Genomic DNA, 20,145 nt, shown 5'->3' on the forward strand with positions numbered 1-20,145 from the left:
ACCTGGCATGACTGAAAAGATCCACATGAAGTCCCAAACAATCAGTTACATCAACACAAAAGGGTGATTCATTTGTCAGTAGATTATGCGAAGGGGGGGGGGGAGTGAGGAATCTTAAGTCTCTACTGTGTGACCCAGTTCCGAAAAATCATTATTGCAGTTATAGTTGCATTATTGCAGTTATAGTTGCATTATTGTGAGAATCAGAAACAATGATTCCCAGATTATAAATCCTGCTTATGGGTTTTGTGTCATGAATTTTCCTAATAACCCTCTGAAGTGCACAGAGCATTTTAGAGATGAGAAAGCTGAGGGTCAGAAAAACTCACTGATGTCCCTCAAGATAGTAAAGTTAGAGGTCCCATGTTTTCTCTCTCTTTTTTTTTTTCCTCAAGGGTTATCATTTGGTGTCGGCAGTATGAATCTACTACTCCTGGTGGCCATTTTTTCCATTTTATTGGATAGGACAAACAGAAATTGAGAGAAGGGGGGAAGATAGAGAGGGAGATAAAGATAGACACCTGCAGACCTGCTTCACCGCTTGTGAAGTGTCCCCTCTGCAAGTGGGGAGCCTGGGGGCTCAAACCAGGATGCTCTCAGGCGTCCTTGAGCTTTGTACTATGTGCACTTAACCAGGTGTCCATTCCATTCCACCTGACCTGGAAGCACTGGGTCTCAAGCATAGGGAATGAGGTAAGCAGGAGCTTTGTTCTTTCTGAACCACACCCATAAAGTGTGGTTAAGTGAGCCCTTAGGACTATTGCCTCAAATTGTGACTTGGGTACATTCATTCATACCAGAGTACAAGATCAGATGTATTTCAGACCTGCAACCAAGGTTGTAAATAAATGCAACAAAAGCAACAAGTTAAAGAAACTCTTTAAGTGTTCTGGCTAGGTCTATTATTTTATTTTATTTTTCTCCTCTTGTATCATTTTACTGTGAGGATAATGGCTTACAGTACAGTTGTTGACACCTGAGGACAATTTCTCACTTTGAAGAAGCCTCATTTGCTAGTGCTTTCAGTTTATCTCCAGACATTGTCTTTAATAGGATTAATCGGATTCCAAATCTCTCTGTCTCTCCACCAAGTTTATCTCTGGGGCTCCATGTCAGCACTGCAAATTCACTGATCCTGGCAGCCACTTCTATGTTATTTAATGGGACAGAGAAAATTTGAGAGGGAAAGGGGGAGAGAGAAGAAGAGAGAAGATAGATACTTGCAGATCTGCTTCACTGCTTATGAAGTGTCCCCCCCCCCCCTGCAGGTGGGGAGTAGGGGCTTGAACCTGGGTACTTGTGCATAGTAATGTGTGTTCGATCAACTGAATATACCACCATCTGGCCCTCTGGGGTATTTTTTTCAATAATAGTTTCACTCATGTGTACCAGTTAAAATGATCAAAGGAAATAAGTAAGATAGTAGATGCCTGCTCATATATCACTCCCTGCTGATTCAGTCACTTCCAATGCATAGGACTTTCTCAGCCTCATGTCACTTGGTAAGCTATATTCCAGATATGTCCTAGTTTCAATAGTTGTGAACACAGAGAACTTCACTGTAATTGCTGTCCTACTCAATTTATTCACTTCTCCACTTTTATTCAAACAAATTATTGAGGTAAAACATTTCATTTTTTAACTGATTTATCCATTAATGAAAGAGGGGAGGAAGAAAGAGGAAGAGAGAGTCAGAGCACCACTCTGGCATATGCCATGCCAGAGATTGAACTCAGGACCTCCTGCTTGAGAGTCCAATGCTTTATCTACTGTACCACCTCTCAAGCTGCTCATTTTTTTTAAGTTAAAGGTAGAAGTGTTTAAATCTTTGCTAGAAATGAGACCTCTACTGCTTGTCTATTTTTTTTTTCAGTTAAGTCCTTAAATTCAAAGGCCAAATACTCTACTGTTCGTGACTGCCCTTGATGCTTAATAGGTAAAGTGAAGGTAGTTTTGCAGTACACTGAGGAAATGGTTATCAGAACAAGGAAAAATGGATGCCTGTAGACAAAAAAACAATAGTCTCTATTTTTAATTATATTTTTCTTTATTTATTACTAGATAAAGCCAGAGAAAGATTGAGAGGGAAATAGAGGAGGCAGAGAGAGAAAGAGACAGAGAGACACTTGCAGCCCTGCTTCACCACTTGTGAAGCTTTCCCCCTGAATGTGGGAAACAGGGGCTTGAACCTGAATCCTTGAACACTGTAATGTGTGCCCTTAACCAAGTGTACCACCACCTGGCTCCAGTAGTATCCTTCTTAAATAAGGTATCCCTGAGCAACAAACCCACCTTTTCTTTCTTTCTTTATTTCTCTCTCTCTCTTTCTTTCTTTCTTTCTCCCTTTCTTTCTTTCTATAGATGATGTACAACATCCCTGGAGATACTGTCATTAAAAAAAAAGAGCTTAATATTCCAATTCAAATTCTAATGAAGGAAAAATGGTTCTTCTGATTAGAGTTTTGCTTGTGTCTGGTTTGCTTTATTTTTTATTTTATTCCAGTGCGCTTTTCTAGGCTGCTTTGTTTCTCAAAGCAACCTTTCAACACACCCTCCATTCTGGGGAGGAAAAGGCATAAAAGGGGGGCCAGGTAGTGGTGCACCTTGTTGATTGTACACATTACAGTGCACAAGGACCCAGATTCAGTCCCCTGGTCACTATCTGCAGGGCTGTAGGTGTCTCTCTGTCTCTCTCCCTCTTTATCTCCCCCTCTCCTCTCAATTTCTCTCTGTCTCTATCTAATAATAAATAAATTTTTAAAAATGTAAAGGCATTAAGAGAACCTTCAACTGCACTCTCCATTTTTTCCCCTACTTGGGTAGGATTCAGTGTCAACCAAAGATCCTGTGACAGACTCTCTGACAGGGAGCAGCTAGTTAAGTGATCTGAAGTCTGCAGAAGAATCTGTATGCCCTGAATCTTTCTTTCTTTCTTTCTTTCTTTCTTTCTTTCTCTCTCTCTCTCTCTCTCTCTCTCTCTCTTTCTTTCTTTCTTTCTTTCTTTTTCTGCCACAACAGTTATCACTGGAGCTTGGTGCCTGCACTATGGATCCACTGTTCCCAGTGGCCATTTTTCCCTTTTTTTTTTTTTTTTCTATTTTCATTTGACAGGACAGAGAGATATTGAGAGGGGTGGGGAGATAGAGAGGGAGAAAGAAAGACACCAGCAGATCTGTTTCACCGCTTGTGCAGAATCCCCCAGCAGGTGGGGAACAAGAGCTCGAGCCAGGGTCCTTGAGCATGGTGATATGTGCAGGGTGCAACACCACAGGCCCCCCTGCCCTGAACCTCTCATCCTCACCGTTGAGCTCCATGTAGGTCTTGCAGAGTCTGGTTCTGGTCTGTGCATTCGTGCAGAGCATGGAAATCCATTCTTCATTGAGGCTGGACCCTACCAAGTGTGGTCCTACACAATGAAGCACACCAGTTTAGGAGAACAAAGAGCAGGTAGCATGAGAGTGACGCAGGCAGCTGGGGAGGACTACCTCTACCTCCACTTACGCAGCTCTTTCTTGGAAATGCAATGTTTCAGCTTCAGGTTAAGCCTGTCTCACTGGGAACTGCTGAGGGTTTAGACTGTATCTCAGTCACACTTGACTTGATGGACCATCGAATCTCAGAGTTAAAGGCCTATCAGTTGCCATATCCAAATATACTTCCCCTAACGGGCATCCAGAAGTCAGAACTAAGCAGGGAGATAGGAGAATATGACCCTCAGATACTATCTATTTCTGCCTTTCTCCAAGTTCTTAATTCCAAAATAAAGCCGATACCATAGAGCTTACCACTGGTTTGCTAGTTCAGTTCCTGGGTAGTATAGTCTCCTTACCCATTTCTAGTGATTTCACTCCCCTGACAGACTGACCTGCTCATGTCTAGAAGGGGACAGTCCTTAGTCTGCAGTGTGTTGTGGTGGTCTTAAATCGTGACTCTGGCTCAACTGTGGTTCACTTTTGCTCCACAACTTCAGACTGACCACATATATATCCAAATGAGTTGTATTTTTAAAACAAACACTTTCACCAATCTTTTCTCCCCATTCAGGGCACACACATGCTTCAATCGTTTGGATCTTCCACCTTACCCCTCGTACTCCATGTTGTATGAAAAGCTGTTAACAGCAGTAGAAGAAACCAGCACCTTTGGACTTGAATGAGGAGATGGAGAGAGTCACCTGATGTTTTCCTGGCCAGTGACATCACCCTTTCTGGGATGATCCTCCTCCTCCTTTCCCTGAATCAACTCTCCTTTGATTTTGGTATTCCATGAGTTTTATTTTCAAACCAAATCAGGACTGACAAAAGCTGTGCATGAAGAACTGCCTTCTTCTAAGATCTAACCTTCAGGCTTATCTCCTCTATTTTCAATAAACTGCTAGCCTGTATGCAATATTTAAAAAACAAAACAAAACAAAACAGCTGTCTCAAGATCTGTGTATATCTCCACATACCTCCATTACTAACAATGAAATATGAATGCAAGTTATGCTACACTTGACCAAATGGTAATAAATGTTTACGTCCATTTATATAATTTAAAAAGAAATTTAAGCATTAAGCATTCAAGGCTTTTATCCACCCATATCTTCTGAGCAGAACCACCATTTTTTAATATATAATTTCCAACAACCAAGTCCAGAACTACAAGGTGATCAAGTTTCTTTTCTTCCACTCTACTTTTCCCTATATATACTGTCCATCCAAAAACAGCAGTAGCAAAACTGAAAGTTTTATACATTCAACATATGACACATACATGGAACTAGCCTAGACATATGGTGCAATATTATACTTCCTGACAAATAACAAAAGCAAGAAAAACATTACCTGCTGACACAGTGCAGGACATACCAATGTTTGTGGGGATTGTGCTTCAATTTTAAGTTCAGACAAGTCTAGGAGAGGAGCAGCCCTTAATGACAGTACACAAGAAGCAGAAATGTGTACATATGTCCAAGAAGGAGATCTCATTATGTAGCTTACATGGCTTCTATCCTAACTGTATAGAATGTGATGAAAGAAGCAGGAAAAAAGGAGAAAGAAAGAAAGAAAGAAAGAAAGGAAAAAAAGGACATATCAGGCTGCTTTGAATACCTGAGTTTTGCACCGTGTTGTTTTACCTTTCTCTGTTTTATTTAACCTAGCTACAGATCTCCTCAAAAGGGAAAAATATGTAGATAATCTCACCTTTGTTACAACCAGGTAAATGTTTGCTTGACAAACAAATGTTTGTTTTCACTTTAGTGTTTTTTCACTGTTTTGTTTGTTTGTTTTCTACTTTCCTTCTTAATCATGGTGTTCAGATTCCTCCACATTTCATTCACAGGGACCACATTAAATAAGAAGCTGCAGAGAATGATGGTGCTTGTTAGGGGTCAAGGGCAAAATAATAATAAATCTTCATTCATAATAATTTCTGGAACAGGGACTTAGCACCCCAAAGGCAATTTGATTTGTGTCAAAGTAGAGATTCAGTTTCTTTTAGCATTGAGCATTATCAGAAAAATCAGTGTTTTCAGAAAAAAAAAAAAAAGAAAGAAAGAAAGAAAGCTCCAAAAATAGCCTAACCTCTTGAATATTTTGGAATGTACCCAAGCATACTGGCCATTTGCTGTTTTCTCTAGCTTTGTTGTCCATCTTGTCTGAATTATGTCATAAATGAAAGTGTTTTTCCTCACGGAGAAAAGAAGAGCTGAAGGGTCCCACTGTTGAAATGTCATATTGCTATTTTCAATATATTTAAAGCAAAAGAGAATGCGAGACATATAGGACAAAGTTGACTTCATATGATGCATGTTTTTGTGCTTATTATGTCAGTTTGTATCTGGATAGTGCATTCCTTAATTTTGTTAACCTGCACTCTAGATGAAATATTCTTTTAGTAGGTTTATTTGCAATGTCCAGCACCCTTTGTTGTATATCTGTTGTCAATCAGGGAATACTTCTGTTATAGAAAGCTAGTCCTGTGTTGTCTGAAAAGAATATTGAAAAAAAAGAATATGAACTAGATAGGACTTAAAGGATCTGTATAATACAGTGCATATTTCACGATCTAAAAAGTCATGGGTTCTAATGACATTATTATTTATTTATGGAATCAAAATGTAAGTTTTACACAAATCACTTTACTCTTTGAACAACATCTTTAGTATAAGGAGCATGTTTTACCCTTTAGAATTTGGTGTATATGTATGTAAATACCTATTAATTTAAGTATTCAATTCCTTTAGTATTTATTAAGCATTGTCAAGGAACAAACCTATTCAAAATGATAGATCCTACTACAGAGGAACTTTATAATTCACACAAATATCCAACTAATCTACTTATAAGATTAAAAATATCTACTCACCTGTATAAAGAAGGAATAAACTATTCTAAAAGTTATATAAAGATGGATAACTTGGTCATAAATGCTTTTTAAATGAATTATTTTCCTTTTCTCCTTCACCTTGATACTAGAACTTCAGAGGTATCCCATAAACATTACAGAAACATGGGTAGTGGTATAGCATAGCATAATGGTCATGCAAAGAGACTCTCATGCCTGAGGCTCTAAAGTCCCAGGTTCAATCCCCCACATCAACATAAACCAGAGCCGAGCAGTACTCTGGTAAACAAAAAGAAAAAAATTACAAGAACATGTAAAACTCTAAATTCTATAAAGAAACATTGATGTCTAAGCCTTATTTAATATGGTCCCAGATTCCATTACAAACTTGCTCAGAATCCTCAAGGGAAAAAAAAGGAGCACAGCAAATTATTACGAAGAGATTATGGTATTTCTCTGTATCCTAAATGATTTCTTTTAGTTATTTTTTCTGATGTATGAGACTGACTTTTTAAATTATGTGTACTATTTTCATTGTGTATATAGCGAAACAGTTGTAGTACTAAATGAAGCTCTTTACTTCCCCACTGAGGGTATAAGCCTCCTGAATTCATATCATCCAAGGGGTAAATCAGATCTTTGTGATACTACTTGCAGTGTGAAGTTTTCTCCATAGAAGCAATTGTAAAATTAGTCACTATGAACCACAAATCTCCTAAGATAAACTCCGTTAGAGGAACTTTTATTAAGAGTCCGTGATCCTTAATTGGGAGACAAACAAGAACAATAAATAAGAGAAAACTTATGTTACATCCGAAACAAATGCTATTGAAGTACTATAATGACAATTTCGTGAATATCTCATTTTAGTCTATTATGTAAAGATGAAACCCCTAAAAACATATAAACGTATTCTTCAGGGTCAAGAGAATCATTCTAAATCTAATGAGATCCTCGTAACTTCCTATGTATATAAGTTGGCAGTAGCTATGAATGTTTTTAACTGCCATCATTATTTTAGCACAATTTTTTGAAGGAGTGGGAGCATTAAGAAAAAGAGACATGTGCTATTTTGACAAGCTTTAAATATGCAAAATCTAAGGCTTTTTTAAAAAAAAAAAATAGTCCTACCATATCTTCTTGAACAGGAAGTATGCTTGTGTGACAGATGAGTAAGCTGGACTTTCCACGACAGTTCTAGTATTACATCTATTACGCTGTTAGTGATCATCACCCAAAATTTGGTTTTGGGTAATTTTTTAGTTGCTACAAATGTTTTCCCAGTCAAGATGAAACATTTTCAAATGAAAGTAGAACTTTACACAACAAATGTGGTGCTTTATTATTGTTGTTGTTGTTATTATCACGTACTTCAGTGTTCATTATTTAAAAATAAATTTAAAAAATGATTGCAATACTACACATCAAAATCTGGGATGATGTTCCAGTCATTATGAGGTTCAAAAGAGAAAATGTTCTTTTCCTGTTAGTGACATGTACTCTCTTTGTTCTAGTAGGAGGGAAAAAAACGGTGCCTAGAGGTAGTATATAGAGTAAATATTGTTCCATTAGCCTACTTCCTGCAGCTTCCAATTTATCTAAAGAAATGTCTATAACAGTTTTGTTAAAAGTCTTTGTTCTAGTCATTAGCAAAAGAAGTCCACATTATTGGGCTGATTTTGCTTACATGGACAAGAGTTATGTCATGTGATACTCAGGCCGAGCTTTCTCTTCCATCATATCACCTTCAAGGAATGTCAATAAACTCACTTTGGTATGGCATTGTGTGTGCTCCTTAATTGCAAGTAGAAGTCTAGGAAATATGTAGCCATCTTTAGCATGCTGGGACCGGGGAGGTGATTCGGCAATAGAATGCATGTCAAACTTGCATGAGGCCCTGGGTTCAACTCCTGGTATCATGCAAAGTGGTGAAGCAGTGCTTTGGTCTCTCTCAGAAAGGAAGAATGTATCATACTGATACTCAAACTAAGTAATTAAATAAAATAATTATCAGTTGCTATTATATAAAAAAATCACTAGAAAAACTGTCAAAAAAACAACAACATTAAGTTGTAAACCCTTCTTCTTCTTCTAGCGTTTGCCCTTCTTCCGTAGCCAGTCAACAGCGTCAGCGTTGAGCCTGATGTAAAGTTTCCAGACCTCCTTTGAATCTGGAGAGGTGGCAGTCATTGACTATGTGGGTCATAGTCTGTCTGGAGCCGCAGGGGCAGTTCGGGTTGTCTCTGGCTCCCCAGCGATGGAACATAGCGGCGCACCGGCCATGGCCTGTTCCATAGTGATTGAGGAGGGCCCAATCATAACGTGCTAGGTCAAAGCCGGGTTGACGCTTGCAGGGGTCTGTGATGAGGTGTTTGTTCTTTACCTCAGCTGACTGCCAACTCTGTTTCCAAGAGTCTGGAACAGAGAAGTTCAATGTAGGCGTAGGGGACCAGATTGGGTGACGAGACGTCAAGCGTTGAATAGGGTGGGTGAAGATATCCGCGTAGATTGGCAGGTCCGGTGGAGCGTAGACGTGGGTAATGAACTTAGATGATGCTGCATCCCGACATTACAGTCAATAGTAAAATACAATAGGTTGTACATGCATAACATTTCCCAGTTTTCCATATAACAATTCAACCCCCACTAGGTCCTCCTCTGCCATCATGTCCCAGGACCTGAACCCTCCCCCCACCCCACTGCAGAGGTTTTTACTCTGTTGCAGTACACCAACTCCAGTCCAAGTTCTGCTTAATGTTTTCCCTTCTGATCTTATTTTTCAACTTCTATCTCTGAGTGAGATCATCCCATATTCATCCTTCTCTTTCTGACTTACCTCACTTAACAGGATACCTTCAAGCTCCATCCAAGATGAGATGAAGAAGGTGAAGTCACCATTTTTAATAGCTGAGTAGTACTCCATTGTATATATAGACCAAAACTTTCTCAGCCACTCATCTTTTGTTGGACATCTGGGTTGCTTCCAGGTTTTGGCTATTACAAATTGTGCTGCTATGAACATAGGTGTACACAGATTTTTTTGGATAGGTATGTTCAGTTCAATGTATTTCTATTTTGCACTTCTCTAATAAGCGATACTGAGCATTTTCCACATGTGGTCCATCTGAATGTCTTCTCTAGAGCACTGTCTATTAATATCTTTGCCCACTTTTTAAAATTTCTTTACTGAGGAATTAATGTTTTACATTCGACAGTAAACACAGTAGTTTTGTACATGCATAACATTCCTAGTTTTCCATCTAAAAACACAACCCCCATGAGCTTTGCTCACTTTTTTATTGAGTTGTTAACTTGTCTTCTGTTGTTGTTGAGCTATAAATTTCTTTATATATACTTTTATTACTTTTTTTTTTTACCAGAGCACTACTATGGTAGTGCTAGGGATTGAACCTGGGAACTTTGATTTTTATATGCATTTTATATTAACCTCTTAACCAATGTATTATATAAAAATATCTCCACCAAATTAGTGGATTGCCTCTTGGTCTTTGTGGAATTTTTCTCTCAATGAGTAGGAGCTTTTTAATTTGATTAGCTCCATTTGTTAACTCTTGCTTTAGTTTCCCTCACCCATAAGGTCAAATGTCCAAACTATATATCTGATGTTAATGTCCGATCTCTCAATGTGTGTGTGTGTGTGTGTCCCCCAATTATCCACCTTACCAACACTAGTCAGAATTAAAGTCCACTCTACAATTTTATCTTACTTTGATTTTCCTCTGTAAAAAGCTGAACCCCAAATTAGGTCACATCCAGGGCTTTTGGCAGTTAGGACCCTAATAACTGCCAAGGTATTGGGAGGACACAAATAAATTCATGCCATATAAGTAGCTATATTCAGCTCTTATGATAATACTAATAATGATTTAAAACTAACATAATTAGAACCACATGAGTCACTGCAAACTTAACTAAAATCTTTATAATTACCGTAGTAATAATCGTGTAAGAAATAAAAAGATTGGGGGCCAGGTGGTGGTGCACCTGGCTTTTGAGTCTGGTCTGAGTCCAGCTAATTGAGAATCTGTAGTGGTGATAAGTAGCTCTTTTTCTGAAGGCCTGTCAATGGGTACAGCAGCTTCTGCTCTTAGGCCATTTTTAGTCTTGTCACACTCACTGCCATAATTGTCACTATGTGCTTCCCCCAGGGATTTCCTTTTATTGTCCCCAAGTATTACTTGTGCATATCCAATATAGACAACAAGTCTTTAAATTATCAATGTAAGGATAAATAGCTTCAGTTTAGTCTCAGGATTCCCCACTTTGCAGTTAGCCCTGGCCCACTGGGGGCTGTGCCATCCAGTAGGCCTAACTACACCTCTGCTATTTCCCCCTTTTTTATTTTTCAATAAGATGGTCTCTAATTCCACTTGAACAGACCAGATGCTTTTGCACAGGAGTCTGATGATGACTGGAAGTACAAGAAGCAGTGTAACAGCCAAAATAATGCCTAGATTTATGAGAAGTCAGTGTTTCATTATTAACAAAATTAAGAAGCTGTTCAGAAAAGGAAGCAGCCACCTCTGAAGCACAGGCCCATGGCCCATGAGCCTGACCAACAGACTGGATTTGGACTTGTAATTCTTTTTTTTTTTTTTCCTCCAGGGTTATTGCTGGGCTCGGTGCCTGCACCATGAAGGCCATTTTTCCCCCTTTTGTTGCCCTTGTTGTTGTAGCCTCATTGTGGTTATTATTATTGCCCTTGTTGACGCTATTCGTTGTTGGATAGGACAGAGATAAATGGAGAGAGGAGGGGAAGACAGAGAAGGGGAGAGAAAGACACCTGCAGACCTGCTTCACTGCCTGTGAAGCGACTCCCCTGCAGGTGGCGAGCCGGGGGCTCGAACCGGGATCCTTACGCCGGTCCTTGTGCTTTGTGGAATTGTAATTCTTGTAAGTCTAAACAAGTATTTGTGGACCAAAGGACTTTCAAGTGGTTTTTAACATTTTCCCAAGGATGACTCAAATCCATTTAAAGCTAGAGTGGCATCTAGTGGTATAGCAGATTTTGACAGACTCCCATAAATTTGGATCTTTCACCCAATTATGTAATTATTTGGATTATGGATTTGAGACATTTTATCATTCCCTAATCTAGACTGGGAGAAGGTCGGAGACAATGATGTCCTTGACTACCTGTACCTCAGAGATCTTGTGAGCGTGAGCACAGAGCATACTGAAAGCTGTTTCAGTGGCACATGTTGTCATGGGACACAGGACATGGAGGTTCACCACTTGTGAAGCTTTCTCCCTGCAGGTGGGGGACCAGGGGCTCGAACCTGGGTCTTTGCGCACTATAATATGTGCGCTCAACCAGGTGTGCCACCACCCGGCCCCCCTATATCCCATATCTTAAGCTGATATACTGAACACAGAAAAGTTAATGAACTCACCCAAAGGAAATGGTATTTTCATGATTTCAACTAGAAACTTGACTCCAGGGCCCAAGTACTCAATGAGTACCACACACAGACTTCAATTCAATTAAACAGTCATTTAATACCCATTATATGGTGAACTCAAAAGGAAAGAACTCTGCCTGGTTGTGTGCACACATTACAGTGTGCAAGGGTTCAAGCCCCTGGTACCCACCTGCAAGGTGAAGCAGGGCTGCAGGTGTCTCTCTGTCTCTCCCCCTCTCTGTCTTCCCTTCCTCTCTACATTTCTCTCAGTCCTATCCAACAACAACATCAATCATAACTACACAGTAAAACAAGAGCAACAAAAGGGAATAAATAATAAATATTTTAAAATTTTAAAAATAAAAATAAAATGATAATAATGAAACATGTATGCTGAAGCTCTCAGAGGCTGTGTGTTCAATTACCATATGCCAGAGTTAAGTGGTGTTCTGGTCTCAGTTATAACATATTAGCTTCTCTGTGTTAATATAGACGGTTGCCCTTCCTCCTCCTGTGTACACAAGATTATATTAACTTGTATTCCCAGGTTCAATCCCTAGTATTGCCATAAGCCAGAGCTCTCTCTATGATGTCTACTCTTCCTCCTCCTCCTCTTCTCTCTCTTTCTCCCTGTATCTCTCATTAAAGTAAATAAGTAAAATATTTTACATGATTCTATATTGCATATTATAATTCTGAGTTATTAGACCAAGATGATGTAGTGTCTATTGCTTTAATATATAACAACGCCTCTGCATCTTTTTTATTATTATTTTTCTTTATGCCAGAACCCTGCTCATCACTGGCTTATGATAGTGTTGCAAAAGATTGAACCTGTTGCTTTGGAGCCTTGGGCATGAGTCACTTGAACATAACCATTATGCTGCCTATCTCCACCCCTCTTCATCTTTTAGATTACTGGAATTCTGTTCTTAGTCTAATCCATTATTCTAGAGCTGACATGGTGTAGAAACCAAGGCCTCAAAGAGCGAAGAGGTTAGTACTAGAGGGTGCTACAGATGATAGGGCCAGGCCGTGGTGCACCTGGCTAAGCGCACAGATTACTATAGATGCAAGGTTCCTTAAGGGCTCTGATGTCCAATTGGGGGCTAGAGCAAGAAGTCAGCAATCATGCTCTCATGTAAACTAGTTCCATGGTCAGGATGTTCTCAGATGCTTCACCTTATAGCTCATCCCTCAACTGTGTTCCAGTACTGACCTGTGGCTTCTTTAGTCTGAATCTTTCACAGGAGTACAGATGGAAGACAAAGCTATAGTGGTTACAGATCTGAACCTCAAGTCAGGCCACTGTCCTCATAGTAGTTCAAATGGGTAATGGGAGTATGTTTCTAAGAGTCTCTAGGTGCTGTCTGTAAAAAATTTCCTTCAGGAGCAGGGCGGTGGCACACCTGGTTGAGTGCACATATTACAATGATCAAGGACCCAGATTCGAGTCCCCAGTCCCCACCTGCAAGGGGAAAGCTTTGTGAGCAGTGAAGCAGTATTGCAGGTATCTCTTTGTCTCTCTCCCTCTCTATCACCCCCTTCCCTCTCGATTTCTGGCTGTCTCTAGCCAATAAATAAATAAAAATATTTTTAAGGTTTTTTTTTTTAATTTCCTTCCTTCCTGATCATTTTTGGTTTGAGTGCTCTAGGCTCTAATTAGAGGGAGGAAGCCATGGGTATATTACTATGACTGATAGAATTTCAGTGATGGTCCCAGGCATAGTTAGAACTGGTGTTTTGCATATTGCAAAGGCTATTTGCAGAAAGGAGTCTTTCTCTCTCTCTTTTTTAAATTTATTAACGAGAGAGAGAGAAAGAGAGAACGAACCAGCACATCACTCTGGCAACATACAATGCTGGGAACTGAACTAGAGACTTCACACTTTCAAGCTCAGAGGCTGTAGGAGCATCCATTATGAGAATGCCGCAAGTGAAGTTCATCTGGGAAGATTTGGCTCTCAACAAGCTCTACCAGTTGAACCCACTACAAGTTTCAATCTCTTTTTTAAATATTTATTCTTAACTACTTTTATTTATTGGATAAAGACAGCCAGAAATTGAAAGGGTAGGGGGAGATATAGAGGGAGAGAGAGAGAGAGACACTTGCAACACTGCAAAGCTTTCCCCCTGCAGGTGGGTACCAAGGGCTCAAACCCAGTCCTTGCACACTGTAATGCACACACCAGTTGTGTACATCATGCTCAACCTGGTGTGCCACCACCTGGATCCTCACAACTTTCAATCTCCAGCTGCCTGTACCCAGAAGTCACAAGCACAGCCAGGACCTTGCGCATGCGTGATTTTACGGCAACAGAACACTTTCTCTTTCCAGCAGAGAGGGACAGAGAGAGACAGACCATAGCACTGGAGCTTGCTTATGCCAGAGCTGAGCAGTGCTCTGGTAATAAATCAATAAACTAACAAACTGGTGCAGTGCTCTGGTTTCTTTCTGTATCTTCCCCTCTGTATCTCTCATTAAAATAAAAAATATTAATGAGAGAGAGAGAGAGAATGTGGTTCTGAGATATGAGGTAAAGATGACTCTTGAGAGAACAGATAACATCTGAACATTTGGAACAGAATCAAAGTCCTGGAAGCTCTTGTTCAAGTTTCAGTTGAGTTCCTATGTGCCAGTGCATGGGGTTTAATTATTTCTACAAAGTCACAGTCTGAGGTCTGGAATCGCTGTGTGAACTGTGTCCTCTGTCATCTCTGCCTTTGAGCTGTACTATTTAGGGACCCATGGGCTTTGGGACTTCTCTCCCAATCATCTGTGGGTCCATATAGCTCTAACCCCCCCACACACACACACCTCTTCTACTATATCAAGTCCAGCACCTGGACTCTTGTGTCTGGATTTGAGTTTGAGCCCTCATTTCCCACCTGCAGGAGGGAAGCTTCACAAGCAAGTCTGCAGGTGTCTCTCTTTCTATCTTCCTTTCCCCTCTAAATTGCTATCTGTCCTATAAAATAATGTAAATTAAGAAAAAGGAACAATGGCTGCTGAGACTGGTGGATTGGCATGTAGGCACCAAACCCCCAACCCCCAGTGATAACCTTGGTGGAAAGAAAGAAAAGGGAAAAATGCATTAAGTGGATAGAGGGACAGACTCACAGGATGGGAAACAGGTGTCTGCCCCCAGGGCAGTGACTCACTGCCCTCCTCCTCCCTGATTCTCAGGTTCCAACCTAAGGTTCTCAGGGAGCCTTCCCAAGAGCAGGGTTAATTCAGTTCTCCAGTTGGGGGCCAGTTCAGGTTTGAGGGAAGGGGAAGGTGGGTCAGATGAGGATCCTTGGGATTCAGACCCCAAAGGCTTCAATGGACTTGAGGGGCTAGGAGGAAACAGAGGGTAGACCTACAGTGTGGGTCTAAGTTGGAGTTAAGGTGTATGTAGTCATAAAGGACAGATTCAGGGAAAGATAGATGCCTTTTCTTTTCTTTCTTTTTTTTTTAATTTTATTGCTGTTTAGTAATGAAAGCTGGAGATACAGAAAGAAAGATACAGAGAGAGTGAGATGAGTAGGGGTAGATATCATAATGCTGATGCAAAGAGACTCTCCTACCTGAAGCTCTGAATTTCCTGCCTCACCATGAAGCAGGGCTGAGCAAGGCTTTGGTAAAAAAAAAAAAAAAAAATATATATATATATATATATATATATATATATATATATATATGTATATCAGAGTGAGACCAGAGCACTGCTCAGCTCAGACTTATGCTGGAGAACTGAGGATTCAACCTTAAGCCTTAGAACCTCAGGCATGAAAGTTTTTTACATAAACATTAAGCTATCTCCCCAGACTTCAAGTTTAGATGTTATTAACAAGCAAAGATCCTGATGACAATATTAAGGAGAAAAAAAAAGTAAAATCCATTATAGAATTACAGAAGCCAGACCTTCCACCTTCTGCATCCCACAATGACCTTGGGTCCATACTCCCAGAGGGATAAAGACTAGGAAAGCGGATGGGATATGGAGATCTGGTGGTGGGAATTTTGTGGAGTTGTACCCCTCTTATCCTATGGTTTTGTCAGTGTTTCCTTTTTATAAATAATAATAATTAAAAAAAGAAGTGTCATGGAGAAAGGATGTGGAGGGAGGCATGAGAACCCTGCAGACATACATCCCTTTTTGTGGGTCTCAAAGAGAAGTCACTTTTCATGCAATATGAAAGATCTTTTAATAGGGCTCAGCAGATAGGGTATATGTGTTGCAATACGCACTGCCTAGGTTCAAGCCCCAGAACCCCAGTCTTTACTGTAGATATATCTAAATTATAAATTACAACAAAAAAAGAGAAATAGTCTTTGCCCATGTAAAAAGTTTTAAATCAAAGTAATAGAATCTCTAAAGGGGAGGGTCTCTTAGCCACTTTTAAATACCTAGACCAGGTGAATGAAGAACATGTCACTTCTGGAACTGGGTAGTGGAACACCTGGTGAGCACACATATGATGTGCAAGAACACAGGTTCAAGCGCCCAACCCCACCTGCAGGAGGAAAAACATCACAAGTGGTGAAGTAGTGCTGCCGGTGTCTCTCTGTCTCTCTCCCTCTATTCACCTCCATCTCAGTTTCTGGCTATCTCTACCAAGTAAATAAAGATAATTTTAAAAATTAACAATAAAATTAAAAAAAATTTAAAAAGAAAATGCCACTTTTCAAAATGTTACGATGCTTGAAGGGTGAAAATTTTATATCCTTCTGTATTTATATGAAAGGTGGGTACTCCATTGAGAGGCTCATGATTTAAACTTTTCTTTTGTAAATAAATTCAGTTATAATTTTTTTTAAATGCAAGCAGAATCTTTTTTTTTTTTTGCCTCCAAGGTTATTGCTGGGGCTCGGTGCCTGCACCATGAATCTATTGCTCCTGGAGACCATTTTTTTCCCCCTTTTGTTGCCCTTGTTGTTGTAGCCTTGTTGTGGTTATTATGGTTGTTGTTGTTGTTGATGATGTCATTCGTGGTTGGATAGGACAGAAGAAATGGAGAGAGGAGGGGAAGACAGAGAGGGGGAGAGAAAGACAAACACCTGCAGACCTGCTTCACCGCCTGTGAAGAGACTCCCCTGCAGATAGGGAGCTGGGGGTTGGAACCGGGAACCTGGATCTTTAATTCGGTCCTTGTGCTTTGTGCTACGTGCGCTTAACCCGCTGTGCTACCGCCCAACCCCCCGCAGAATCATTTTTATTACCTGTTAGTACTCATTATTTACTATTCTAAAATAAATTTAGAATTTTAGTAAATTTAGAAGTTTCTCCCAATTTTCTTTTTCTTTTTTTCTTTTTTCTCTTAACAGTTTTTAGCACCTTACTGAGCAAATGCCAATGTAAGGGACTTGTCACATCTCCCCAAGATATACGTAAGGACACCTCACCAAGTTGTCTGCCTGTGTTGTGACACAGCACGTGAATCTGATTTGGGATGAAATTAGCATTGGGATGAGGCTGATGAACATAATTAGCATACAGCTGACGTCAGATTTAAGTAAACCAAGTGATTTAAGTGCAAAGCTGGCGGAAATCACTCTCTTTTCCTGCTGTGCTCTCTTGCCTGCTCTGCTCCTCAGCACTCGCCCGGCTGCCTTTTCCAGGAGACTGAACACGCGTAGCCGAGATCTGGTAAATTTAGCTTAAAAGACTCTTCTCTATGGCCTTAATGACTAGCCTGTCTCTGCACCTTTGCCTATCTTGCTGCACCTAAATAATGCCGTTCTGTACCGCTGTTCAGCTATATAATAAACCTGCCATTTGTCTTAAACCCACCCCAAGCCGCTCCCAAAGTCTTTTGTTTTTTAATTACTATATGTCTGCATCTACAGAGGTTCCCCAAAATTTAACACCACACATATCTCCAGTATAAGGACCAAAAATCACAGCGCCGAAACTAGCAGCATTGTACTGCCCAATCTAGGATGAGTTTCTGATTTCACCAGTTGCCCTCCCCTTCTGTCCTCCATCCAACCTGAAATCCAGCATCCCAGTTGATCTGCCTCCTGAGTCACTTTCATCTGGGACAGGCTCTGTCACACATTCTCATGGCCTTGATTCTTTCAAAGAATGACCAACTGCTCTATAGGTTTTTTTTTTTCTTTTTTCTCACGTGGACTTGTTTACTCATAACTAAATTCAACTATAGCATTTTGACAAAAAGATCAGATACATCATTGTGATCTACTCAATGTGTCAGTAAACAGTCATGTCCAGCCTTAGGTTATAGTGGTTTTGATGACCACTTAAGGATGCTGCCTAGGTTTTTCCACTTTAAAGTTTCCATTTGCCCACATCGTTGTTTTTTTTTAATTTCTTTATTGGGGAGTTAATGTTTTACATTCGGCAGTAAATACAATAGTTTGTACATGCATAACATTTCCCAGTTTTCATGTAACAATATAACCCCCACTAGGTCCTTTGTCACCCCCATCATATTTGATAACTTTCTTAGGAGACATACCTTGAAACTAGGCAAATGTTCTATTTCCCATGTTCTTTGGCATTCTTTTTTATTTTTTTATTTTTTTTATTTAAGAAAGGATTAATTAACAAAACCATAGGGTAGGAGGGGTACAATTCCATACAATTCCCACCACCCAATCTCCATTTCCCACCCCCTCCCCTGATAGCTTTCCCATTCTCTATCCCTCTGGGAGCATGGACCCAGGGTCATTGTGGGTTGCAGAAGGTAGAAGGTCTGGCTTCTGTAATTGCTTTCCCGCTGAACATGGGCGTTGACTGGTCAGTCCATACTCCCAGTCTGCCTCTCTCTTTCCCTAATAGGGTGGGTCTCTGGGGAAGTGGAGCTCCAGGACATATTGGTGGGGTCTTCAGTCTAGGGAAGCCTGGCCGGCATCCTGATGACATCTGGAACCTGGTGGCTGAAAAGAGAGTTAACATACGAAGCCAAACAAATTGTTGAGCAATCATGGACCCAAAGCTTGAAATAGTGGAGAGGAAATGTTAGGGGGGTACTCACTGCAAACTCTAGTGCACTTCTGCTTTTAGGCATATATTTTGCAGTAGTTTACGGATACGTGTGAACATAAGCTCTCTCTCACAGAAACTGGTGTATATCTAGGTTTTGGGACTTTGTTAGAAAGTGAACCACCTGAGATGAAATTAGAGTATAGTATGAAAGGAAAGGTCTCACCCGAGTAATGAAGTTGAAGGGTGTCATTCCACACGTGAAGTCTCTGGACACAGTCTGAAGTGAAGCATGTTGAGGTGGCAATCGTTGTGTTGGTTAGGTTGTGATCGGCAGATGCAATATTATTTGATATGGATTGGGAGAGGCATACGGGAAGGTGGGCCCTATCCAATGGTTCCAGGACTGGGGGAAGTAGAGGCTCTATAGTGGAGATGTGAGGTTCCTGCTGTCTTAGGGTTCAAAAAGACAATGGATAGTTAATGTTATCATCACATTGGTAATTGGGTTAACTTTGAAAAGTCCTTTTGTTAGGGTTTGCTGTACAGTACCCAGTATCTTGTATATAGCTGTGCTATTGGTTGCTTCTGATCTACTTGGTCTAGGCTTTTGAGAGAGTCTGCATATCAAATACACAGCCTATATATTAAAAAGATTCAGTTTGTGTTTTGAAAAACTTCAAGACATACAATTAATTTTCCCCCTCTCGTATTAATTAACTAGTGATGTATATGACTACATTTTACTAGGAGTGTACATAAACACCATTCCCACCACCAAAAGACTGTGACCCATCCCTCCCACCCACTCCTACCCCCCACTGTCCCAGGAAGCTGCATGTCTACCCTTCACCACAGGGTTTTTACTTTGGTGCCCTACTTATAATTTGGTCAGGTCCTGCTTTTAGTTTCCCTTTCAGATCTTCTTCCTCAACTTCTATTGATGAGTGGGATCATCCCATACTCATCTTTATCTTTCTGACTTAGCTCACTTAACATAATTCCTTCTATCTCTGTCCAAGATGGGTCAGAGAAGGTGGGTTCATTGTTCTTGATAGCTGCATAGTATTCCATTGTGTATATATACCACAGCTTTCTCAGCCACTCATCTGTTGTTGGGCACCTGGGTTGCTTCCAGGTTTTAGCTATTATGAATTGTGCTGCTATGAACATAGGAGTACACACCTCTTTTTGGTTGGGTGTTATGGAGTCCTTAGGGTATAACCCCAGGAGAGGAATTACTGGATCATATGGAAGGCCCATGTCTAGCCTTCTGAGAGTTTTCCAGACTGCTCTCCACAGAGGCTGTACCAATTTACATTCCCACCAGCAATGCAAAAGGGTTCCTCTGTCCCCACAACCTCTCCAGCATTTGTTGCTGCTGTCCTTTTTGATGTATGCCATTCTTACAGGAGTGAGGTGGTATCTTAGTGTTGTCTTAATTTGCATTTCTCTGACAA

General features: G+C 40.3%; 1 protein-coding gene across 4 annotated transcripts in view; it reads left to right on the forward strand.

The window, feature by feature from the left end:
- Positions 1-8,112, forward strand: part of HECW1 (HECT, C2 and WW domain containing E3 ubiquitin protein ligase 1) — a 345,650-nt gene extending 337,538 nt beyond the window's left edge. For all 4 annotated transcript variants that reach the window (XM_060195885.1, XM_060195887.1, XM_007535072.3 and 1 more), the window contains one exon: positions 4,045-8,112. In XM_060195885.1, the coding sequence (XP_060051868.1) occupies positions 4,045-4,156 (112 nt within the window). In that variant the 3' untranslated portion in view covers positions 4,157-8,112. The remainder of the gene's footprint in view (positions 1-4,044) is intronic.
- Positions 8,113-20,145: the final 12,033 nt, after the last annotated feature.

Source organism: Erinaceus europaeus, chromosome 8 (assembly GCF_950295315.1).
Source record: "Erinaceus europaeus chromosome 8, mEriEur2.1, whole genome shotgun sequence".
Classification (NCBI taxonomy): domain Eukaryota; kingdom Metazoa; phylum Chordata; class Mammalia; order Eulipotyphla; family Erinaceidae; genus Erinaceus; species Erinaceus europaeus.